Source organism: Notolabrus celidotus, chromosome 15 (genome assembly GCF_009762535.1).
Source record: "Notolabrus celidotus isolate fNotCel1 chromosome 15, fNotCel1.pri, whole genome shotgun sequence".
In the NCBI taxonomy this organism is placed as follows: Eukaryota; Metazoa; Chordata; class Actinopteri; order Labriformes; family Labridae; genus Notolabrus; species Notolabrus celidotus.
Window position 1 is genome coordinate 3,308,051 of NC_048286.1, and position 25,776 is coordinate 3,333,826.

At 43.0% G+C, this 25,776-nt stretch overlaps 1 protein-coding gene across 1 annotated transcript; it reads left to right on the forward strand.

Annotated features, from left to right (window-relative positions):
* The first annotated feature begins 46 nt into the window (after window positions 1-46).
* On the forward strand, window positions 47-25,446 carry mpz (myelin protein zero). The gene is made up of 6 exons (XM_034703011.1): window positions 47-278; window positions 2,740-2,906; window positions 10,227-10,440; window positions 11,188-11,317; window positions 14,231-14,273; window positions 21,602-25,446. The coding sequence occupies exons 1-6, from the start codon at window positions 233-235 to the stop codon at window positions 21,641-21,643; spliced, it is 642 nt and encodes a 213-aa protein (XP_034558902.1). The 5' UTR covers window positions 47-232; the 3' UTR covers window positions 21,644-25,446.
* Window positions 25,447-25,776: the final 330 nt, after the last annotated feature.

Sequence of the window (25,776 nt, forward strand, 5' to 3'; positions counted from 1 at the left end):
TCCGAGGGGTGTGGTTGGGTATAAACCAGGGGACAGTAGGTTTTCTGTTGTTGTCCCGTTTTGAAGCCCTGTGTCCCGGCATCCTGCGCCCCTCCACTCTCTTTCTTCTTTTCCTTTCTTTGTCCTCCTTTTTCCACTCTGCGCTCCCTCCAGAGCGGGACTCTTCCTCAGCTGACTCCACCATCAGGTCTGCGGTATCAGTCTTTTGGGAGCTCCGGAGAAGCCAGAAACCATGCTGACGTTTTTGGCGCTGGCGTCGGTTGTCCTCCTGGGAATAGGTAAAAAAAAGAGACACACAGAAAGAGAGAAAGAGGGAGAGAGAGAATGGATCTTCTTTTAACTTTTATTGAGTTTAATTTTGATGAGGTCTCAAAGACAGCCCACAGTGAATTCCAGCTATTGATAGTGAAGATGTAGAAATTATCTCTCCTCTGATGTGGGGTGAAAGGTTAAACGACGATGTGATGAGGAGGGCTTTTTTTCTGTCTCTTGTGAAGTGCTTACCTGAATACTGATGGACTTGATGATAATAAGAAGGGTCAACAGGCTAAGCAGTACATTAATTGATCTTCCATTTAAATGAAATATCTCTCTCTGCTCTGGATTAACACAACACAAGTATTTGAATGAACATCCTTTGTGTTGTAAGCCATGCAGACACCTGTAGAGGACCTCCTCAGGTGTTTTGTGGCAAACAGCCCGTTCCTTCTAAGAGGATTGGTGCTCCTTTTTATGAACCAGCTGTCTCTAAGCTTGCAAAGTTAAAGAGCACTAATATTATGACTCTTATACCAAAGGTTGGCAGACATTTCGCTCTCAGTCAGACAGCTTTTCTCTGCTCCAGCCTGTCAGCTATTTGCAGTTTTGTCAGAATTTTAATTAAAAAATGTCAGAGGCGTGATTTCATTGACAGTTTCTCGGCGGCTGTCTGCTCTAAAGGTGCCTGCTCAAGGACACTTCCAGTGAGAGCTGTGAACTTTAATCTCTAGGTGTTTGAAGCAGACAGCTTTGGAAAACTTTGAAGCATTGGAGTGATTACAGATCCTAGAATAAAACCCTACATGGTGCTTTAAATGAAGCTGAACAATACAGTAAAATGGGACGTTAAAGAGGCAGAGGTAGACGAAGCCGGTTGTTTGAGATGCTGGGTGCATCATCCAGGAAAGTAAAATATTGATTCTGCAGGCAAACCAAATTAACATCCATCATTAAATATTATTCAAGCATAAACAGTGCCTGTGATTAAGCCAACATAATCTATATTAATGAAGAAAATGATGTTACCCTTTGACTTCAAGAGACTAGCACTAATATTCCTGTGGTAATCCAAATATTTACTGAGTGCATGTCTGAATCGATGCAGGATCTGACACGGATAAATGTCGAGTTTAACGGTGTGTGTCTTGGTGCATATTTAAGTATTTGGGATTTGTTTTACTGATTTCAAAGAGAGGAGTAATTAAGGTTTAGTGGGTAATGCTTTGTGTGCTTTGTGATTACAGTAAGGACTGGAAGATGTTCAGGCATATGGTGACTCAAGGAAAAAATGCCTGTCAGTACATTGTGAAGCAAAACAAAGAGGATTTACTGTAGAGATAAGGAGCAAACTGGAGTGTTTCTGCAGCTTTCACTTCCTCTAGCAGGCAGATTATTATCTTTATTATTTATATAGCAGCTTTCATACATACAAGCACGCAGCCCAGAGTGCTTCACTAAAGAACAGAGAGACAGAAAACAACAGAGATGGTAAAATAGGAGCGCTGGCGGCCTAGCAGTCTCAGCGCCTCACATACGGAGGCTAGAGCCCTCGTCACAGAGGTCTCTCTACTCCCCATGTTTCCAGCTATCCTATCTAATAAAGGCAAAAGTCCAAAAAGTAGAACTTCACAAAAAAAAAAGAAATGATAAAATAATAAAATAGATAATAATTGAAAAAAAAACTTAAAAATAAAATAAAATCAATACAGTAAAATTTATAAAATAATAAGGAGTAAAAAGAAAAAAGAATAATGAGTTAAAGTTAAAAAAATATTGGAAAAATACAATAAATAAAAAGGATGATTAAATAAATGTTGCTAAAAAATGATGATAATAATACAAATATTAACACAAATAACAATTATAAAAAATACAATTAATTAAAACAAAAAAAAAATTGATACAAACTAAATATAAAGTTGAATTAGATAATAATGCAGTTCAGGGCTAAAATTAAATGACTCCAAATCAAAAGCCAGATTAAAAAGGTAGGACTTGAGTTTACTTTTAAACCACTCAGAGAGCACACTGTTCTGATGTCCAGAGGCAGAGAGTTCAGAGTTAGGGGGCATACAAACAGAAAGCTCTCTCTCTCTCTGTGAGACACACAAGGAACATTTAGAGGAAGCATTGGAGGAGCTCAACTGAATGCTTAAAGTCCTAGTCTGTCTTCATGTTTGTTTGGTTGTCTGTGGTTTTATTGCGTCCGCCCTGTGAGAACAGTCATTCTGATCAGCTGTGTACAAGTGATCCAGATGAATGACAGTAAAGTTTGAGTTGAGTGGATCTTGCTGGAACTTGAAACGACAGGAGATCTGTGATGTGAGGAGGAGCAAGGCTGTTTGTTTTGAAGAACTCGTTTCGAACAAGCTGCAGTTTTCTAAAAGAAAGGGAATAGCTGAAGCAATGTTGACTCAAAGCAAAGTTGTTGGTGTTTTATCTGTGACTGATCTGTCTCCACCTGCTTCACCTGTGTCCCAGTGCCTGAGCAGTCCCAGGCCATAGTGATCTACACCGGCTGGGAGCGCCACGCCCTGCTGGGCTCCGACGTCCGGCTGTCCTGCTCCTTCTTCTCCTGGCGCTGGACCTCTGATGACGTCACCTTCTCCTGGACGTACAGACCCGATGGCTCCCGGGACAGCATCTCTGTAATTCACACACACACACTACACACACTCACTACACACACTGTAGGCTACTGATCAATGTACCATTATCTAATCATGCTATCACCCTGTAAAGATGTACCGTGTCATGTTACCTCAGAGTTGAAGGTGTGAAGCAATCATACATTGATCCGGTGATTCACATCCGTGTTAAAGCTGCACTATATGAGGTTGGCATTGAGCAAACTTTGAGTTCTCTTCATCCTCTGGTCTGAGGAAGAGTCCAACCACTACAGAACTTTATGAAACACTGAACTTACATGGATCAGATTTCATGACTTGGATAAACTGCAACCTGCTGACTCTGCATCAAAATCCACATTTGAAGGTCCAGGGCTGAACAACTTTAAATGACTGTAAATATTCAAACAATATTTGCTATTTTTATAAATGTTGTAAGACAAAAACGTCAACATATAAACCCCAGTGTAGACGTGTTTACCACTGAAGTGATTTGATTGTATTAAGGCCCTCTTTCCTGACTGTTATGTCTGCATTCATGTGTTAGTTTGCTCATTGTACAGCTGCAGATCCTGCATCAAAAGCACAATACTTCAAGTTTACACTTTTATAATACAAGTTAGTTCAAAGGGCGATTAGTTTTCTTTAATGTTCTCCTCAAAATCCTCTCACTCTCTCGCCCTCGAGCCGTTTAGCTCCAGAGGACGGACGCACAAAGTTAGCGATGAGCTGCTGGAGATAGCGTTTCGAGGCGACATATTTAGCATAAATCAATACGGGGAGGTAAACCAGAGGAGAGCCCCTGTCCCGTCGTTTCCTTATCTCCCCGAGTAAAACTCTGATGTCATCCTCTCTCTCTGATAGTTAACCTTTTATACAATTCAGGGAAACTTTGAATTCATATTTAAGAAGGAGACACAAAAAGGCCTTCAAACAGGCGAGAAGCCTCAACAACAATGGCTACCTCTTTGGTCAAAAGAGGTTTTTGTTTACACCCTCGCTGCCCCTACCAGGCACAGAGAGGGACGCGGAGGGGGCGGCGTGCTGATGTCACATGGCCTGACTGGAAGACAAAAACATGCTTTAGATATATCCTAAAAAAAAACTTTAACAAACTCAGAATGTTTGAAACATGCATCTTTGACTCATGGTGCTGTCGTCATTTTAAAGTTCTCTTAACAAACACAGGTTTAATCTGATGAACGCATCTTTGTGTGATCATTTGAAATGTTCTCACACACTGGAACAGTACTCCATTTATTCTGAGTGATGCATTTATTATAATAATGACAATAATTTATTTGTAGAGCACTTTTCAAAAAAACAAGTTACAAAGTGCTTCACATGGGCAGCAAAATAAAACAAGCAGTTAATAAAAACACATAAGTCAAAATAAAGAAATTAAATTTATTAAAAAAAAAAAAAATCCCCTAAAATAACTCTAGTGGGAATAACATTATTTCAAAATATGTTTCTTAAAATGGTTAAAATGAAACAAAACAAAATAAAATAAAATTCAGATAAAATCCAGGAAGGCTCTAAGATAAAAGGATGTTTTGAGAAGGGATTTAAAAGAGCTCACTGACTCAGCAGACCTGATGGTTCCAGAGTGTCGGACCCCTCACTGCAAACGCTCTGTCACCCTTCGTTTTCATTTTTGTAATTGGAATGCACAATAAACCTCGGCCTGGGGATCTCAATGCACGTGTTGGCTCGTAAGGTACTAATAGGTCTGCTATATAGCTCAGAGTAAGTCCATGTAGAACTTTCAAAGTAATCAGTAACTTCTTAAAATCAATTCTAAAACATACAGGGAGCCAGTGCAAGGAAGTTAAAACCAGAGAGATGTGGTCGTATTTTTTTGTTCTGGTTAAAACCCTGGCAGCTGAGTTCTGTTCAGTCTGGAGACGATGAAGGGATTTGTTGTGCAGGATTCTAAAAAGGCTGTTACAGTATTCCAGGCGTGAGGAGATAAAAGCGTGTAAAATCGTCTCTGTGTCTTTAACCCTCCTATTATCCTTGGGGTCAATTGGACCCCATTCAATGTTTAACATCTCTAAATTAATGAATAACATAGTTTTTTTTCCTTCATATTTCAGACTTTTCCTCATTTAATGTGGACAATTGGGAAAACATCAAATTAAAATGTTGATATGTTCCAATTTCCTGTGAAAAAAATGATGCATCAGTGTTCCTTGGGGTCAATTTGACCCCAGGCTGTTTTACTTGTATAAAACTTAAGAAATTCAACATTTTACACACATGTGTTTTGGTTGTTTTGCATGACATTGAGGTCTCTATAATTTAAAAGAAACATAAAGTACCTGACATATAAACCTGGGTAACAATCAGTTTCTGGAGATTTAAATTGCTGGGGTCAAATTGACCCCAAGGATAAAAGATGTTGTTAAATTTGAGGGTAACAGGAGGGTTCAAAGTTAAAACTGAGGTGGTAAAAACACGGCTCTACAAGTTTTGTGATATGACGTTTGAAAGTCAAATTGCTGTCAAACCAGACGCCAAGATTCTTTGCAGCAGGTCGGAGTGATTCACTGTTTGACCGGCAGTATTATGCATTTATGTATTAGCTTTAAAACAGAATCAAACTTCCTCTTCGAGAAGTCTCTCTCTCTCCTCTCTCTCTACCTCACCTGCTCTTTAATTTCCCTCTCCCCCGGCCTTATCGTCCTGCCATCTCTCTAATCTCTCTATCTCCCCGTCCTGACTGCGCCTCCCTCTGTCCACCTCCCTTAATCTCCTCCTCCCCAGACCTACCTCTTCTGTCCCTCCCCTCCTCTCTCATTACCTCCTCCCATCACCTCCTCCGCTTTCATCCCTCTCCCGCAGTGCCCTCACTTTGAAACTACATTTCTCCTCCTTTTTTTTCACTTATCTTCTGTCACTCATTCCTCTCCCCGCCGGGGCAGATTTACAGTCTCACATGTCTCTGTATCTGTTGTCATGGTGCATTTGTCCCTTTAAAATGTCTCTGTTGATTTCCAACATGCTCAGATCATGTGAAAGGCTTTGTTTACTTCAATTTGTGTTTCCCTGCTTTTCGACTAAATTCAACACTCACCTTTTAGAGAGAGATTTTAAATCACTTACAACGCACATATCCCATCAAATCAATTTAACTTGACTCTTCTTAAACCTCTGGCTACTTATGCTTCTCCAAAATAATCCACAAGCTTTCAGGTAAAAAAAAATGTCTCAGTCCTGGTGCTGATTTTTCAAAATTAGTATGAAATCCACATTTTTGACGCCTCTCTGAAGAATTTGAACTGAAATATCCTTCCAATTAATTGTTTTTGAAAAAGCTAATAGTATTAAGTCTGCACACAAAATATCAAATTGAACTTGTTGGATTTGGTTAATTCTTGTGACTTGAAGCAAATTAACATTTAATACCTTTTTAATATTGCATCAGAAAAGTGTCTGATATTCATGGTGGTAAAATTCAGCCACTTTAAACACTGTGATACTCACATGAGGTGTTCTCAGTTTGTCTGTACATAGTGTGTCTGTCCCTAACAAATGAACCATAAATAACCAGTGGTGGACAAAGAAAACGTCTTCATTGCTTAAGTCAAAGTATAGATCCTCCTGGTCAAACATCACTATGACTTGAGTTAAAGTCCTGGAGTACTTGCTTTTATAAATACTGAAGTATTCAAAGTACTTTTTAAAATATCTCTAAACGTATTTTCACAAAGCATGAGGTCAGTCAAGAATGCATGGGTGAACATTCTGCTCCGTTCTGTTTCTCTAGAAAACATGATTTCATATCTAAAAAGTCTACCATGAAATATAAACTAAGTTACTACAAGCACAGACAAGTTTACAATGTTCCTCTGGAATCAAAGCAGTGTGTTAGCTCCAGACCTCCACATGCTGTCTCAGGTTAGATGCTGATGTTTTGGAGGCTGTGATGAAGTTTGTGTGGTAAACAGATCAGAGATTTCCAACAATACAAACAATCATTCTTTATTTCAAAAGCTCAAACGTGGGTTTAAAATATGGCCGTGGTGCTCAGGTAGAGAATCATCATCCTTCTCAGTCATAGCCATCATCACCACGACTAAATGAACGCACTGATCTGAAGAACGTTTGATCTACGCTTAACCCAGGTACGGCTACACCACTGAGACAAACCAAACACAAGAACACCAACAGTTTACGGTCTTTGGGATCTGATTTCAGAAAAGAAGACTCATCAGCTGACTTCAAAGATAAAGTAGAGAGTAACTAGAGCACTGATAGAAATGTAGAGGAGTCAAAATGATGATATTTGTCTTTCAAATGGAGTAAAAGTAATAGGTTCCCCAAAAAATAATCCTCAAGTAAATTTACTTTTTTACAGTCCACCACTGTTAATAAGTTAGTAAATAAACATTTTAGCACCCTTTAGCTCAGTGTTGTAGTTTTCAGGCGTCTCAGCTGTTACTCCAAAATGAGAAAACAAAACACACTTTAAAGTTCCTCTTCAAGTCCAAACAGTTCACAGATAAAGGTAGCAACAAGCTAGCTGCAAGTTTTTGGAGACTAAGTAGTCTGAGTTTGACCCTCGAAAGGTTCAACACAGAGCTGAAAGATTAAACGTCATTCTGCTGCAGTTTGACAGAGCGTATCTCCAGATGATTGCCTTCTTTTTTTTACTGCTATCAAATTAGCCATACCAGCTTTATATGCTGTTTCCAGCTTTTACTGCCCTAAGTAACACAAAATAAATCATTATAGGTTTAAAAGTCGAGCAATCAGGGCACTGTTGGCCTAGCAGTCTAAGCACACGCCCCATATACAGATGCTATAGTCCTCAAAGCAACGGTCACAGGTTCAACTTCTACCGTTTGCTGCATGTCTTCCCCCGCTCTCTGCTCCCTGTATTTTCTGTCTCTCTACAGCTGTCCTATCCATTAAAGGCGAAAATGACCCAAAAACATAACTTAATGAAAAAAATGTTGAGCTATCCAATCAGCAAGCAACAACATTTCATAGCAACCTTTCAATGTTTGATGGGTTGTTTTCATGAAGCTGCTGTAGTTTGAGACCCGTTGGCACGTGTTGGTTAAGAGTAGGCACATAACATTTTCTCAAGATGTAGTCGCAGTCTACAGCTCCAAATAGAAAAGTAACTAAAACCACTACAGAGGGCACAACCAATAAGCCTCCTCCAAACAAAGGCTGCACATTAAGGGTTTGAACGTAGCAACACGAATATTGAAGATAGCTTTAGATAAGATACAGCGGTCGAATCAATAAATGATACACCCTTCATACATCTCACCAAAAAGCAACCAAACACCAACAAGCACAAAACCAGAATCAAATAAAAACCCGAAAAACACACCCACATTCAACCACCACACACACACACACACACACACACACACACACACACACACACACACACACACACACACACACACACACACACACACACACACACACACACACACACACACAGAGTCATTGTTCTTATTGTCGAGAGTGCCTCAAATGAAAAATGTTTCTGTCACAGATCCACAAAAGAAGTATTAAACAGCGGAGGTAACTCTTGAGTGAATTCATGTCTTAATGGTTGACACCACTTGTGCAGAAAGATTGGATGCACTCTGAAGAGCTCTCAAAGGCAGGATGAATTCAAGTCTTTATTCAAACACACAAAGATCAGTAGAGTATCTGCAGAGTCACTTATCTCGCACTCTCTCTGTTTGTATAATCAGTCACCACCCCTTCAAACTTTATCTAATACCTTTTATAGTATCACATCCCTGGCAACACTCTGATTATCACATGTTAGTGGAATTCCCTCAGAGGTCAAACCGGATCTTCATTACCAAACATCTGTCTGTTCAACCAATTAAAGGCTCCATATTCTCATCAGGGCCCAGTCTGAGCTGGGTCAGTCTGACCAAAGGTCCAGCCAAACTCTGAACTCATAACAGGATGCAGACTCCACTGGAGTAAACTGGAGTAAACTGGCTGAGTGTTTTCGATGTGGATGAACACACCAGAGTTTACGTGAGGTGATTTGGCTCCATCACAAGAACAAACATGAAGCAGCACACGAGGAGTGTATTATAAGATTACACATGATGTGATTATCTACTGAACCCATTACCCTCTTGATGGACAGTAAACTATCTCACAGTGCCATAACAATGTGCAGCAATAACAATGGCCAAACAGTGCAACAACATGTTGTACAATAATAGCTGTGCAAAATGTGTAGGTCAGGAGAAAATTAATATATCATCATTATTATTTGACATGTTTCTGCTCTATATTTGATGAGGGTCATTGAAAGAAAACTGTCTTTTATAAACAAACATACACAAATATCTATGTGCCTGTAATGTACTGAACATGTGCTATTAGAGATCAAATCCAACTTTCTCTATCCTGTTTTGTTCTATTCCATTCTATTTGTTTCCATTCTATTCCATGTATCCATTCCATTCTATTGTATTCCATTTTATTCAATTCCATTCTATTCCATTCCATTCCGTTCTATTTGATTCCATTCAATCCAGTCCATTCTATTGTATTCCAATGTATTCTATTCCATTCCATTCCATTGTATTTCCATTCAATCCATTCTATTCCATTTAATCCATTCCATTCCATTCTATTTGATTCCATTCAATCCATTCCATTGCATTTCCATTCAATTGCATTTCCATTCAATCCATTCTATTCTATTCCAGTCATTCCATTCAATACATTTCATTCTATACGATTCTATTCTATTCTATTCCATTTAATCTATTCCATTTCATTCCATTCCATTGTATTTCCATTCAATCTATTCTATTCTATTCTATTGTATTCTATTCTATTGTATTCTATGCTATTCAATCCATTCCAACCTATTCAATTCCATTCTAATGTATTCCAATCTATTCCATTCAAAACAATATCTTCCATTCCATTCAGGTTCTGTTCTCGTTCTATTTGGTTCTCGTTCTATGATATCTAAAGGGTTAATGTACAGTGAGCAGGTTGTTTCTGTTGTATGGAACCCTGACAGGGTGAGCAGGAGGGTCTTTCTCACTCTGATGTAGTTCCTCTCTAAGAAGAACTCTTTACTTTACATTAAATCAGTTATTACAGGGCTGCTTACTTACAGAATCTATATTTTGATGTCTAATATTATCATTTAATATATAATGATCATATTTCTTCTGTTGATATCAGTCTGTTTTAGTTGTTTCCATTGGTACGGTTAACTCTGAAGCGTCCGAAGCATAATAATCTGACTTATCTGTCATTCCTGAGTTTTCCTGCTTCACCACTGTGAGAGTAAAACCAGTCTAATCTGTCCCCCGTCCTTCACAGATCTTCCACTACACGGGTGGAGCCGCCTACGTCGACAACAAGGGCCCGTTCAGGGACAGGGTGGAGTTTGTGGGGAACCCCGGCCGCCGTGATGGCTCCATCCTGATCAAGAGCCTGGAGTTCAGCGACAACGGCACCTTCACCTGCGACGCCAAGAACCCCCCTGACATAGTGGGCCGGCCCTCCAGCGTGCGCCTGCTGGTCTTTGAGAAGGGTGAGACAGACGCCGTGCTGTGAGTCCTGTGGGGGTTTCGTCAGGAAAATCAAATTCAGAGTCTAATGCCTGTGTTGTCTTACATCTGTGGCTGCTCGTTTGCTTTCCGCTGAGCCCATATGGCACATTGTAGGGAATTTTTGTCATCAGAAGCCAACTGTTTTCAATTGTTGTTGTAATCATCCCAAACTTTGAAATTAATCTCAATTTGCTCTGCACATCAGACTACAGCGAGCGCCACGTTCAGACTGCGTCGCACTGCCTCGTTTAGGATTCCCCACACCTCCTGTTAAATGAAATCAATTACAATTTTATCTCTTTCTCTATTTGAGATTACTATCACTGCCTCCCTCTCCTTTTTTTCTCCTCATCCTCCTCTCTTTGCCTCCTCATCCCACTTCTCTCCTCTTTCCCCTTTTCCATTGCCTCGTCCCCTCCCGACTTCCCCCCTCCATGACTCTGTCCCTGCTCTTACCTTTATTCTACCTCTCCTCTTCACATGCACTTGTGTTCTTCATCTCTCATTCAACCTTTATTTTACCTTTGCTCTCTTCCCTACTTTCATCTCTCATCCCTTTATCTTCTCTCTTTGTTATTGCTTACCTTTACCTTCCATTTCCTCATTCTATTAAAACATCTCCCCTTCCTCCCCCCCAACCTGTCTCTTGTCTCTTTCTTCTCATCCTCACGATTTCTTCCTCTCTAACCCTCCCTTCCTTTTTTCCGTCTCCTCTCCTCTGCTCACAGTGCCCATCCAGGCCGGTGTGATCACAGGAGCCATCATCGGGGTGGTGCTGGGCCTGCTGGTGCTCATTGTGGTCATCTACTACCTGATGAGGTTCCTGGTGGCGCGCCGCGTCTTCAGCCTTAGCGTCAGGTCAGTGGCCGGCCTGTGGCCTGCGGCGTTCTGCCAGTCCGGTCTGTGCCAGGGACTGGAGCTGAAGCCAGAGCCCATCCCTGGCACTGACACCTGTGTGGCCAAGCTGACATAGCTGCAGGGTCACGATTTGATTTGCTCAGGTGTGGGAGGTTAAGATTTGAAGCCATTCAGCTGGACAGAGTCGCGGAATGATGTCGTATTTAATTTAATCTAAAAACAGTATGGTGGAAGTGTTGAAGGGGACGCCTCTGAGAACTGACTGTATGAAAGATGGACAACACGATAGAGCCCCAAAAGTGAAGCAAAAACTTGTTCCCACTGGAAAGGAAAGTGGTAGTCACTGCATTAGAAACAGACATGACTCTGTAGTGGAAGTCACTGCATTAAAAACAGACATGACTCTGTAGTGGAAGTCACTGCATTAAAAACAGACATGACTCTGTAGTGGTAGTCACTGCATTAAAAACAGACATGACTCTGTAGTGGAAGTCACTGCAATAAAAACAGACAAGACTCTGTAGTGGAAGTCACTGCATTAAAAACAGACATGACTCTGTAGTGGAAGTCACTGCATTAAAAACAGACATGACTCTCTAGTGGAAGTCACTGCATTAAAAACAGACATGACTGCAGTGGAAGTCACTGCATTAAAAACAGACATGACTCTGTAGTGGAAGTCACTGCATTAAAAACAGACATGACTCTGTAGTGGAGATCACTGCATTAAAAACAGACATGACTCTGTAGTGGAAGTCACTGCATTAAAAACAGACATGACTCTGTAGTGGAAGTCACTCCATTAAAAACAGACATGACTCTGTAGTGGAAATCACTGCATTAAAAACAGACATGACTCTGTAGTGGAAGTCACTGCATTAAAAACAGACATGACTCTGTCGTGGAAGTCACTGCATTAAAAACAGACATGACTCTGCAGTGGAAGTCACTGCATTAAAAACTGACAAGACTCTGTAGTGGAAGTCACTGCATTAAAAACAGGCATGACTCTGTAGTTGAAGTCACTGCATTAAAAACAGACATGACTCTGTAGTGGAAGTCACTGCATTAAAAACAGACATGACTCTGTAGTGGAAGTCACTGCATTAAAAACAGACATGACTCTGTAGTGGAAGTCACTGCATTAAAAAAACAGACATGACTGTAGTGGAAGTCACTGCATTAAAAACAGACATGACTGTAGTGGAAGTCACTGCATTAAAAACAGACATGACTCTGTAGTGGAAGTCACTGCATTAAAAAACAGACATGACTCTGTAGTGGAAGTCACTGCATTAAAAACAGACATGACTCTGTAGTGGAAGTCACTGCATTAAAAACAGGCATGACTCTGTAGTGGAAGTCACTGCATTAAAAACAGACATGACTCTGTAGTGGAAGTCACTGCATTAAAAACAGACATGACTGCAGTGGAAGTCACTGCATTAAAAACAGACATGACTCTGTAGTGGAGATCACTGCATTAAAAACAGACATGACTCTGTAGTGGAAGTCACTGCATTAAAAACAGACATGACTCTGTAGTGGAAGTCACTGCATTAAAAACAGACATGACTCTGTAGTGGAAGCACCAGTAAATAGATGTTTCTTAAAATTGGCTTTTCCCATTGTGGTCCATTCTTATCAAGCTGATTTATATTGAAGTGTTCATTTCTCTAACAAGCTCAGTTTAAATTACTGTAAAATCTGGGATAGAGGTCCCATTGGGATAAAATGGGGTCTGTTTTTGGGGCTTTCTCTGAGTCCACAACATGCAGTGTCTGTGCAGCTATGAAGCTCTCTTTAGCACCTTCTCTTTTCCCCACATGGACATTGTGATCCTGCTAGCTCTGGTATGATAGCTGAATTCAGCCTCTGGTACCACCGTTTTCTTTATATGCATGATTAAGATTTAACGAGTAAGAGTTGTTGTTGTAAAGTAGCGTCTCTAGCTTGAGCCGATATTGCTGTAGTTAAAACTTGAACATGAAAAGACTACAGTTTGGAAGTTTGAAGAGTTTGGGCACTAAAATCTTCATGCAAACTATCCTACATGTACATGTTAGCACAGCAAAGGTAAAGCTGGTAAATCCTGATCTCAAACAACAAAGCTTAGCACGCCAAAAGCAGAAAAAGTTTGTGCCCAAAGTTATGTCATCAAGTCATGCAGACATGACACAATTGTTATGTGTGTCAGGTGGGCAGTAGATTATGTCAGTGGCACTAGCGGTCATGTTCGTGATGAAGCTTTAGTGAGATTATGAGATTAAAGTGCCTTCTTCTGGGTTAATTCCCCCTTCCTTTAGTTTAAAGTGTATATTTCTCACACTGGTGTTAACACAGCTCACTTTTACGTGGAAGTAAAGGTCTTAAAGTGTGTGCTGCAGTTACTGTGCATGACTTTTATAGTAGTTGTTTGATGTTATAAAAATAGGATGTAGCATCACAATGTGTCGCCCCTGCAGCGCTCTGTACCGGATTAGCAGATTAGAGGAGTAACAGCGAGAGGAGACGTGATCAACGCTGACACAAGAGACATTTTACTCTCTGTTACTGTGGACTGACAGACTTTGACTCCAGATAATGATGTAAGCACCTGTCGCAGGAGTGTTTTGGCTCCACCTTTGTACAGCAGGAGGTGGTAGAGACGTGTTGTCCATCTTTAAGTACCATCAGTGTTCAGAGAAGATAATCCACACCATCATGACGATAATGCATCTGTCATCTTGCTCATACCTTTCCAGTCTTATGAGATCATAACACATCCTGCACCCGCAGGCTGTGTTTGAGACAGGGCCACTAGATTAGCTTGATGTTGTCTTCATGATGGCTGCCAGGCAGTGCTGCCCTGTGACCACTGGAGGGAGAGATAGATTCGACATCCTGACATTGTCTTTCTTTTGTCCCCTCCAGCAAACATGGCAAGAAAAAGAAAGAGGGATCACAGCAGAGACAGGCAAGTTACTTCCTCTCCTTCCTTCACACCCCCTTCCTCCTCCTCTGCCTCTTTCCCTCACACCCTCCATGATATGTACACCTCCAGTCGCAAAACACCAAATGCAACAGCTCCGCTTCCCGTCATGTTCCGGCACTAAATGGCAGAATGACGTCTTCTTGAGGAGATTACAATAGCAGTGAGTGTAAGGCTCAGGAAACGTGTTGTCAGAGGGAATATTCATCCATTCTGATGCAGTACAGCTGCACAATGGCACGCATCAGACATGACAGTGCAGAACCGCACAGTTTCATAATCGCATTCCCCCAATGCCAGTCCAGGCAGCTCAAAAATGTCCACACACTCACCCGGCTCCTCCTCGAAGCTACGTATCAACAACAAAATAACATGTCATTCAAACTCTGCCCGGCTCTGAACGCTAATAACAGTGTTCAAGCTGTTAAGATGCTCAGCATTTGAGGTGCTTTAAAGCCCTTTCTGTTCTCCCTCTCTTGTGGCCCTCACTCCTCCTTCAGCTCCCTCAGGGGGGCCAAACAGCACGGTGCACAGAGTAAACAGCCACAGGGCAAAAATCAAACCAGCGGCTGTGAAATGGCCGAGGCCGTGTCATGGCCTTAATGCCGTTGCGGTATTGAATGGAGGCTGTGATATGCTCGCAGTGGGGAGATGGATGAGAGCTGCTGATTTCTCTCACTGGGAGTCAAATGAAAATCACAGGGCCTATTATGATCTAGGCTGTTATCAGTGGTTTTACACTGCTGCACGCCAAGGATCTGGGGTATTTTCTTTTTCTCTCTATTCCTCTTGGGAGTGCGATAGCCTAAAGTGCTGGATTAATCAGACATTTTGGTGGCTTGTATTCTTTAGTGAATACAAGGCGCCAGGGCAAGTTCTGTTTGATTACTCTGTGGTAATGCGGGGGCTGGATGGTTGCGGGGGGCGCATTGTAATCGACTGTACGCCCTGCATGCTGATAATGTGGGGGAAAAAAAGGGGAGTCGAGGGACTTAAGTTCAAGGCGTTTTTCTAAATCAAAAATCAGTTTTGAAACGAGAGACACTCTGAAGTTATCAGAGGTAGGAGATCAAAGGTGCCATTGTGACAGGGAGTCATTTAGCCGCAGGTAGAAGCTAATGTTAAGACGAGGCAGCAGCAGCGGCGGCGGCTGCAGGCTTCTGCCAGCGGTAAGGAGTGCATCATCCTCCCCCTGTGGCTCACGCTGGTGGAGGGAATTATGGGTCTTTCAAGTGAGTCAGACAATTTGATTCAGCTCTGCCAAAACTGTTATCACCCAAACAACTCTATCTCTAGAGTTAAGAATACAGCCAGGCTTAAGTGACTTAATTATACTGAGTCTGATAAGTTAAGGCAACAATATCTAAATCAATCTTTATTTATAAAGGGCCAAATCACAACAAACGTTATCTGAAGACTCTTTCCAAACAGAGCAGATCTAGACCGTACTCTATGTTCTATTATTAACAAAGACCCAACATCAAGACAGGATCAGATCCAGTCCCATCTTACAGACAGGACTCAGTCTGATCTCATCTTAATCCACCATGAGCAGAGCACTTTGCAGCATTTAGCAAGTTACAGTGGCAAGGACAAACTTCCTTTAACAAGCAGAAACCACCAGCAGGACCAGACTCATGTTAGACACACATCTGCTGCTGAGACCAAGTTGAAGAGAGGGATACAGGGCGATGAAGAGAGAGAGAGATGATAGTGGTGAGACGGATAGTAGTAGTTAGCAGCTGGAGTCTGGCACGACCACAGCAGCAGAGATCCAGAGGAACCTACGAGACAAGGGAGCTCAGGGGCTCCAGAAAGGTCTCCAGAAAATGGTTAGTAACGTTATTTGGGACAGGAAGAGAGAGGGGAATACAGGATCCCAGTGTGTCAGACTAAGCCTGTAGCAGTATAACTAAGAGCTGGTCCAAGCCTGATCCAGCTCTAACTATAAGCTTTATCAAAAAGGAAAGTTTGAAGCCTACTCTTAAAAGTAGAGAGGGTGTCTGCCTCCCGGACTCTGACTGGTAGATGATTCCAAAGGAGAGGGGCCTGATAACTGAAGGCTCTACCTCCCATACTACTTTTAGAGACTTTAGGTACGATGAGCAGGCCTGCATGTTGGGAGCGTAGTGTTCTAGAGGGGTAATAGTGCACTATGAGCTCTTTAAGATATGAAGGTGTCAGATCATTAAGAGCTTTGTAGGTCAGAAGAAGGATTCTAAATGCTAATCTAGGTTCTACAACAAAGCAGAAGCCCACATAAGCATGTCGGGCCAGTAGGTGGGGATAATGTGTCATTAGTCCGACACCCCACAGAAGAACATTGCACACATGCATATTAAGAGCCTTCTTGAACAAGCTGCAAATGTAAGCAGTGTAATTGAAACAGTTTATGGAGTAGGGAATTAAAACCTATGAAGTATGATATTTTATTTCATGTAAACAACTTGTGATTGATCTGCCAATCAGCAGTCTGGCATTTTCTTTGTTTTAAGAGCTTTTTTTGTCTTATACGTTGAAATATTTGATCATTATTGGGGATTACATTTAAGCAAAGAACCGCTTTCTTAGTTCTCGGATGGAATGACACACGCCCTTATATTATGGTCCATTCATGATGAGGAAACATACAATAAGATAATGGACAGTAAACGAGTATACAACAATAAATGTGGCACACAAGGAACTCAAAGTACTCAAAGTGAAGTGTAAGTCCCAAAATAGAGCCTACGAAAGTCTCAGCAGGATTCTCTCTGGATGTTTTTACCAAAGTGAGATGTTTCTGCTTCATTTTAAAGCGATATGGTAAAGCCTCAACATCTTATTAAGACTTGTATTGGTATAAAAAACAATAAAAACAACATAAATCGACTCTCCTCTTTCATTAAAAACAGCCAGCTCTTAAAATCGACTCTCCATCTCAAAACCTAGAGGGCGATACCAGCGAGGGCCGAGCCTCAAACTAGCGCGCTCATTCTCGTCTCCCCGGAGCCCCCCTCTCTTCCTCCCTCTGTCTTCTTCTTTCCTTTCTACTGTCGTGTGATTGTCAGGTTACTCTTGAGCTGCAGTCAGTTGCTCTCAAGTGCCTGCGGCGGGTGACAGTGCATATATGAATAAGTAACTCGCCTCCAAGAGGACAGTGAAATATTTGACAATGTTGTCATTTACAGTTACTCTCCAGCAAATCTTGGCTGGAGAATGAAGCGGAGAGTACACAGAGAAAAACAGCCCGGCTCAGAATCCCTGATTTTTTATTTTTATTTATTTCCTCCCTCTGTGCTGATCCCTCTCTTGAAGCTACGCCGCACACAGAGGACTCTGGGGATTTTACAGTGCGCTCATAAGTGGTTGTTTGATCAAATAGCCCTTATTAGGAGGCTCTGCTGACACAACACAATTCTGTATCAGCGACACCATCTTCGTTACTTTCCGTTTGCTGGCCTTGCACTACAAATCTCTGAAAAAAAGGGAAAGAAAACGCTGTGGGTGAGGGAGTGAGCGGGGAGTGAGGGAGACAGAGAGACAAAAGAACCCTGTGGTGTGTGCTAGTCCCCATTAGGTGGAGTTGTGGGAGAGGAGTTTACCCTGAAGCCACACAAGCTCCCAGCAGTGAACACATACTGTACTGGAATGATAATTGAGTGCACTTGGTATCGATCGAACGCGCGCACACACACACACACACACACACACACACACACAAACGCACAACCCACCCATTCTTCTCTCCTTCCCCCAATTGCCTCCCCTCCCTTCCCTTCACTTCACTCACACCCTCCCTCCTTCGCTCGCTCATTCACATTCCTTTTATCCGGTTCCCTGTCTCACTCCCTTCAGTCGCCTCCTCCTCTTCCTTCCCCTTCCTCCTCTCCTCCTCTCCTCCTCTCCTCCTCGCTGACCATCAGAGGCATCTATCTGTCTGTAATCCTCCCTTAACTTCCTCTCCAGTTTCTCTCCTCTCCTTCCTCAGGTCTTCTGGGTTCCGATCAGCTTCGGTTCTGGACAGAAAATCACTACCTCTCACCCTTCATGCACCTCTCAATCTCCCTCCTTCACCTGTCACCGTCTCTTTTTAGCATGCAGCGGGAGACGCAGCCACTTAACTACCTATCTACCTCCCCGCTGGTCCCTCCTGATTTGGCCACTGTACCCCACATCTCCTTTGAAGTGTGTAGCAGCCCCTGTAACAAGACGGGGGGTTCTGCATTCAGCCTCAGCAGGCTCCTGTGTGTGTACGAGGCAGATCTGTCATTAGCGTGGGAGCCTTGCAATACATTGAGCCGTGCCGTGGGATGCATAATGGTAAACAATACAATGATGTATGAGGGACTGTAAGTATGATCGAAGATAATGACACCGGATGGGATGTGCAGCTGCCCCATCGAGCCTGATGCTAGCCGACTGGATTGCTGTCTTATCAGAGAGCGTGCTGCTTTTGCACAGTGCATAATTAAAGATGATAAATTTTCTAATGCAATCAGCGGGGTATTATTAGACGGAGCTTCAGCGGGTAGAAGCAGCCTCCAGTGTGCTTTCCTCCGTCTACTAACCTGATGTACTTGAGTGGAAAGCCTGCATGCTGAAGACTGAAATACTTCCTCTGCATGTCCTTGGTAGCTCTTCAAAAATGGCGAGCAGGCCATCAGGTCAGCTGGTGGAGGAGTACAAAAAGTCCACAGCACTGTGAGAAGCATTACCTCCTGTATGAGTGAAGTTTCATTAAGCTCCATCAGAGCATTATCCTGCACTTGTGCCACTTTTCAGGAGGTGATCTCACAGGTTAATGCACCGGCACAAGGCTTTGTGAAGTTAAGTGTTGCCTTGACCTTATCTCCGCTCCGTCCACTTCTTCCTCATAGGCTTCTTGTTGTGTTCAAGTGAAGCCTCACTTAACTTCCTCTTTCCTTCCTCCCTCCTCTTCCTTTTATAGATTTCACCTCAGAGATGTTTTTTTAGACACTGCACAGACAATATGCGGAACGAGTGGGAGTGAATGGGTGAATTATATAAGTTGGAGTTGAATATTTAAAGCTGGAGTTGGCCTTTTATGTAAAAATATCACGTAGCTCCATCCGACCATGGCTATAAAATCTATACTGATTTATTCACGCTTCCAATAATTCTTTCATAGCCTTCTGATATCATTTGCTTACAAATATTGAATTTCCAGGTACTTCCCTTTGTTAAATATGACGGGGTACCGTGCCTGTAAGTGCAGACAGCCTTTAAACTATCACATTTTCAACTTTTGATCTTGTTTGAGTGCTGCTCTGGAGTTTAAATGCATGCATGGTTTGATTTGCAGGCAGACAGTCTGCGTTTACAGTAAGAGTCCAGTCGAGACTGAATCTAAAACACTTAGGATGCATCATGAGAACTAGATTTTGAAAACGTAAGGTCATAAAAAGTCTCAAAAAGTCTCACTTTAACTTAATAGAGAGGTCTGGAGTTTTAGATTTGACATGTCTGAATACTGAGTTAGCATTTAAGGTGCATTTCGACCAAGAGTTCCGGGGTCTTTTAGCCCCGCAAACTACTCTCTCCTGAACTAAAAGGTTCCTGTGCACCCATTGTTGTCTGCGTCTCGACCGCGGGCTGAAGTCCCAGGTAAATTGTGCAAATCAGGCCAGTGAAGTATGGAGGAAAAAAAAGTAAATGCACTACACCACCAGACCAGTAGAGGGCAGTACAAGACGAATGCTGAATCAACACGTGAGAGGAGATAAGCGCGAGTAGCAAAGACGTTTCAACACGGCTTTAAAATCCTTTTGAACTCAAAAAGCCGTGGCAGAGATCGACCAGTGTTTTGGTTTCAACAGCGACCCTGTTAACTGGAGACTTTCAGCCGGATGCATCCCTCATAAACATCTTTAGACCATCATTAAATATCTGATGAGGATATTTTGAAATCTTAATAAAAACTAAACTAGTTTGCATTCCCAGGAACTCCCTCTGTGTTTCAACAGCTGTGTAAACTCCACAAACACTGACACGTTCAGCTGAAGGTCTCCAGTTTACAGGGTCACTTTTAAAACCGTAACACCGGGAGAGACGCATTCATGGTGGGCTGAGAGAAGACTAATGTTACAAGCTGCTAAATCAAGAGAATCACAGCTTCTTCTTTTGAAAAGTACACACTAATACAAAAAAGATAGAACAAATAAAAACTATTGAAAGAAAGAGAAATCAAGTGAATCACAGATGTGTGTGATGTTATTGTGGACGGAGGGCGGAATAAAAACACTGCGGTTAATCTACCAATCAGACACGTTCAGCATTACAGGCCCTGCGCTCCGAAAGTCCCGGGACCTTTGATAAGTACTACCCTCCTAACAGGAGCTTTCTAGTGGGGAGATTATCTACCCTGAACTAAATTAAGACCCTGGGTCAACCGGTTGAAACGCACGTAGTTCAGGGGTAAATATCCTCTGGTCGAATAACACAATTCAGTGTTTTTAGGTGGAGTCAGGGCGCTTTGCTTGTTCACAAACTGCAAACAGGAGAGGGAGGATGATAAAATGCAAAGTTAGAGATGTTTGTTTTCAAGTTGCAAGACATACAAGCCACACGTGTGTCGATTCCTGCAAAAAGTTGCGTAGCTTTTTAACTTTATGGTCTTAAAAATGTCTTAAATTTGATTTAAAGAAATGTGCAGCGCGTGTTTCTTGTTGGCATTGTATCTCCTCAAGTTATGCATTTAAAGTTTGTGCAAAAACCTAAACACAAAGTGAAGAACAGACTGAAGACACATCAACTATTGTGGATGGGAGAAAGGTTAGATCTGAATAATTCAGAGGAGGTTTTAGATTTGATGCTTGTGTTACTTTAATGGCTTTATTTCATTGTCGAGCTCGTCGAGACTTCACACTGAGATAAAGTCATCTGAATAATGTTTAAACAAAAGTTTAAATGCAGTTTAGATGTCTTTAAAAATGACTTATGCTCAGATTTTTTATCCACTAATTGCTCGATTAAAACTCAGCGGAGACTGAACAATGAGAGAGGAGTGACACCGAGTGAAAAAAAGAGCGACTTTGTCTAAAAACTCAAATCTAAAGTTGTTAAACGTCAGAAAAACGACAAATTAATAAGAGCAAGGAACTGAGACTGACTGTGTGTGTGTGTGTGTGTGTGTGTGTGTGTGTGTGTGTGTGTGTGTGTGTGTGTGTGTGTGTGTGTGTTTGTATTTGTGTGTTATGTCAGTGTGTGTAAGTGTGTGTGTGTTGATGATCTTTTGTCACAGGTGTATGGAGCCGGCCTGCCACTGTGTCCCATCCTAACGCATGGTTACCTGTTTTGTCACCCCCTTACAGCTCTGGACTCCGCCCCCTCTCACTTGCTACCCCCTCCCTTAAAAGGACTGTCTCTCTACCTCCTTGTCTCTTTGTGTGTCTCTCTCACCTTCCCCTCCTCCTAAAGGTGTTTTTCTCTCCTCTTCACACAGCTCCACTCGTCCTGCTAACCCCACCTCTCATCCTCTCATTTCTAACACTCCCATCTCACCCTCCTCTGACCCGTCTCCCTTTTCCTCTCTCTCTCTCTATCTCCCTTACACTCCTTTCCTCCTGAAGTGACTCTCCTCCCCTGTTCTCCCCCCGATCCCCTCTCCCTCCTCCCCCACAGGGCCCCGCGCCTCCCGCCGACCCCTCCAAGGTGAAGGCGGCCGCCTCGGAAAAGAAGAAGCAGGAGTCACGCAAGGATAAGAAATAGGATACGGGGAAGGGCTGGGGCGGGCTCGCCGGCCGGCTGCTCCAGCCCGTGCGCCAGGCGGTGGCGAAGGCTCAGCCCGAGCGGAAGCAGCGAACCGTAGTCAGAAAGACAGAGAAGGTGGGGGGAGGAGGGGAGGAGGGCTCGGGCAGGGTGCTGATGACCATCGAGCTGGAGCTGACCCGCAAAAACGGGGAGGAGGGATCTGCCGGTGAGGGAGGGATAGGAAGGTCAAAGTCTCTTGGCCTCCTCTCTCGCCTTGCCAACCAGCTCTCCTTCAAATAATACACCTAGAGGGAGCGGGGGAGGCCAAAGGGGGAGGGAACGGTCGAGGATAAGAGAGTGGGAAGTCCACTGTGGAGACAGCAGGACAGTCAAACCTACTTAACACCCACCACAACACCCTGAATAAATGAGTCCAATCATATCAGCTCCTGTCACAGGCTGAGGACTGTAGACGCAGCTATACGAGCCCAGATCTAAGATGCCGTGATAATCTCTTACAGCACCCACACCCCAACTACTTTTGTCAGGTCATAAGATATGGCATTTGAAGCGAGACCCTAAGACGGCGAGGGTTTGATAACAGAATCTAAAAAAGTCGCTCCCCGGGTTTTTGCCTTTCTGGTTCCTTTCATTGTGATCCGATCCACCAAGAAAGCTCCCTTCAAGTGTGTCCGATACGCATCACCCCTCCCACGCTGCGGGGACAAACCAATTTGCCTTTTTTTTATTTTATGGAGGTGCTGTGTCAAACTCTAACTTTCTCCCCTCACGCTGATCTCCATTCTCTCTCCTCTCCTGTCCCCTTTCTTCCTCTTTCACTGTGATTTTCCTGCTTTTCGTGTTAATTCAAATTACAGAAGTGATTTCAATGCTAACTGCTCTATCCTGTTTCTCTTCTTCTCTCAACTCCCTTCCCTCTTTTCTTTCTTTTCTCTTTCCTATAGATAAAGGTCTGACTTCTCCATGACTGCCTCCACTCCTCTAGTCTGCTCCCTCCTTTTCTGCCCAGCCTGATGCAACCCCCATTATTTCCTATTATCTCTACTCTTTCAAGACAGCACTGGCTGTAAGAATAGCCCTACTATATCAGCGGCGTTGGCGTCAAATAATTTTTACAACGTCTCATCTGAGGCCCTATATGCACTCATTGGGCAGCCTGTAAAACTGTTTTAAGGCCTTAACTATGCACATAACATCCTTAAGAGGAACCTGAAAGACCATCCCTCTGTGTTTAGAGTCCCCTGAATCTCCCGCTTTAATGTTTACGACTCAATCACACACACTGAGCGGAGCTGCGAGCGCACTCTGGACTTCAGATAGAGAAAAAGAGAGACAGAGAAGCAGAGAAGCAGAGGAGAGTGATAGTGGGGGAGAAATATGATTCCTGCTCTCAGCCCCGCGTAGATAGAGGTTCAAGCCCTGGAGCTCGGGGTGATTCAATCCTCTCACATTTGAGCTAATGGAGGTTGTCGCCCTGTCCCTGCCCAGGCTAAAGGGGGCTATTTCTGGCCCTATAAGAGTGTACGGGCTTACTGTAACAGCTGCACATTTTTCAGCCGTCCAGAGAGGGAGGGGGGGGGAGTTTGGCCTGCTGTGAGCACATGAGGCTGTCCGCTGTTGACTCCACGGCCGGCGACTGACAACCTGGAATGACGTCACGGCCCCAGAGGGCGGGCGGACACGCTCAGGAGTCTGACAAAAGGGCTTACCAGGAAGAGGTGCAGCTTCTGTGCTCTCCGAGTTATTTTAGGTCCAGTTAATCCGCCCGCACGTTTCTCCTCGCCAACCCAAGGCTAATTATTTTAGCACGTGCTCGTAACGGGATATCTCTCTCTTCATCTTCCTCTCTCTCTCTCTCTCTCTCTCTGCTCTCTTCCCTCCTCTTTTATTCACTCTCTCATCTCTGGATTCATCTCCTCCCTCCAAACCCTTGTTTCATTCTCTCTGTCCTTACGTCTTTGCCTCCGTTTATCTCTTCCTCTTCCTGTCTTCTGGTGACTCTGCACTGCATTATTCCCCCCACAGAAAAGGCCTATACACAATCCACTCCACTCTTTAAGCCTCTCCTTATCTGACTGCCAGGCCTACAGCTCAATGCTCTGCTCCTCTTTCCTCTCTTCAGTCCTTCCTCGTCCTTCTTCTTCTTCTTCTTCTTCTATTTTTCAAACTCAGTCACGGACATCTGCCTCCCCTCCATCCATATTGCCCAATGATCGACGAACGCCCTCTCCCTTGCCCTTCAAACTTCCACCGCCCCCAGAAGGCACGTCCCCCGTCGGCCCCGCCTGTCCCTCCATCCTCTGACCCCCTTTACTGTCTTGTTTCTGCCGGTTCAAGTGCAGAAAACGCTCTCCTCTGCCCCCTTCTGGCAAAGGAAGGCAAAACCATGGGCAGAAATCCGCCTTTAGTTTTCACTGAAGACGCCAAACGAAAACTCATAATCTAGCTAGCTCTCTTCCGGTCGCAAATACGACGTGTGTTTTATGTATATGTGTGTTAAAAATTTGATATAAAGCAAAAACAGTGTCACCCTAAGTAAAGCAAATAATGTTTTGTGAGACGTTTTACACGAGGAAACACATGGAGAACATGTTTTTCAAGGCAGGTGGGAAACGTAATGGCGTTCAGTGGAACACGTCATTATGTTTCCAACCTCGTGTGTTATGGAAGGTTCTGTGTGGCTGTCGTTTGGTTCCCAGACGAAGGTAAATCGAGGCTGTTGTGTGGTGTTAAGAGAGAGGATGAGGGGTGATTAAAGGTTGGGTTAGCTTCAGATTCAGCGCAACGTGGCTGGAGAGTCAAAAAAGTAGGAGGAAGGCGCTAGCTGAGGGGGGAAAGCTTTGGTGGATGAGATCTATCTGACGTGTTAAGCCAAGCCAAAAATCCATATGTATCACGACAGATAGAGCCGGCTCTTCCCCCTGAGCTTTCTTTTAGAGGTGCTCCTTCTCCAACCCTGAGCCAAAGATGGATTGTGATCTGCGTGCTTGATATGCAGGGTGGAAAGTGTAGACTTGAATGTTCCTTTAAAATTCATAACAGGAATGGAGGTGCTAAAAATCCACGTTTATAACTGGAGATTTTATTTCACTAGTCGCTGTTTAACTATCCAGTCAGATGGATCAGTTTGAATGTTTTCTTGTTTCTCTGCAAAGCCACACAGACACCTGACATAAGACAAACAGCACTAAAATGTCTTTTAAAATGTGTTTTATATGTATTATGAATTGTATTAGTCATAGCTGCACAATAATCTTCATTTATTTCAAATGACTGGAGCTTCTTACTGTTTTTTTTTTTTTTTACATTTCTTTTAATGCTTGTGATAAATCCACTAACAACTTTTGATGACTCTGTATAATATGTTGTAAAGAGATCATGAATAAAAAGCCCCAAGCGCAGCTGTTGTCAACAGAAGACAGTAAAGTAAACCCAGCTGACAATGTCTGCAGTCGTCTTTCTTTACCGCCACCACGACTCATGTATTGTGCAAATCTGTCACAATGTTCTCTGCTGAGATATACTTTCATGAACTTTTCAAAAGTCTGTCTAAAATGAGATGCCCATTTGAAGTATGTGAATACTCTGATGGCTGGCATGAAAGCAAAACTCCTTTTTAGCTCTCTGAAGGCATGCACAACAAGAACATTTTGGAGGACCCGATCTGACAGGTTTTAAATTCTGAACAATGACCACCACATGAGTTTTCTTTTTCAACACTGGAGGAATTTAGTATTGGAATTAAGCTTTGAAACTTCAGCTTGATGTCAGCAGG

Bases quoted from the DNA above. Each gene is read 5' to 3' on its own strand.
- mpz (XM_034703011.1), top strand. From the start codon at position 233: ATGCTGACGTTTTTGGCGCTGGCGTCGGTTGTCCTCCTGGGAATAG. The intron at 279-2,739 runs GTAAAAAAAAGA...CCTGTGTCCCAG, and splicing joins GGTTGTCCTCCTGGGAATAG to TGCCTGAGCAGTCCCAGGCC. The intron at 2,907-10,226 runs GTAATTCACACA...CGTCCTTCACAG, and splicing joins GCTCCCGGGACAGCATCTCT to ATCTTCCACTACACGGGTGG.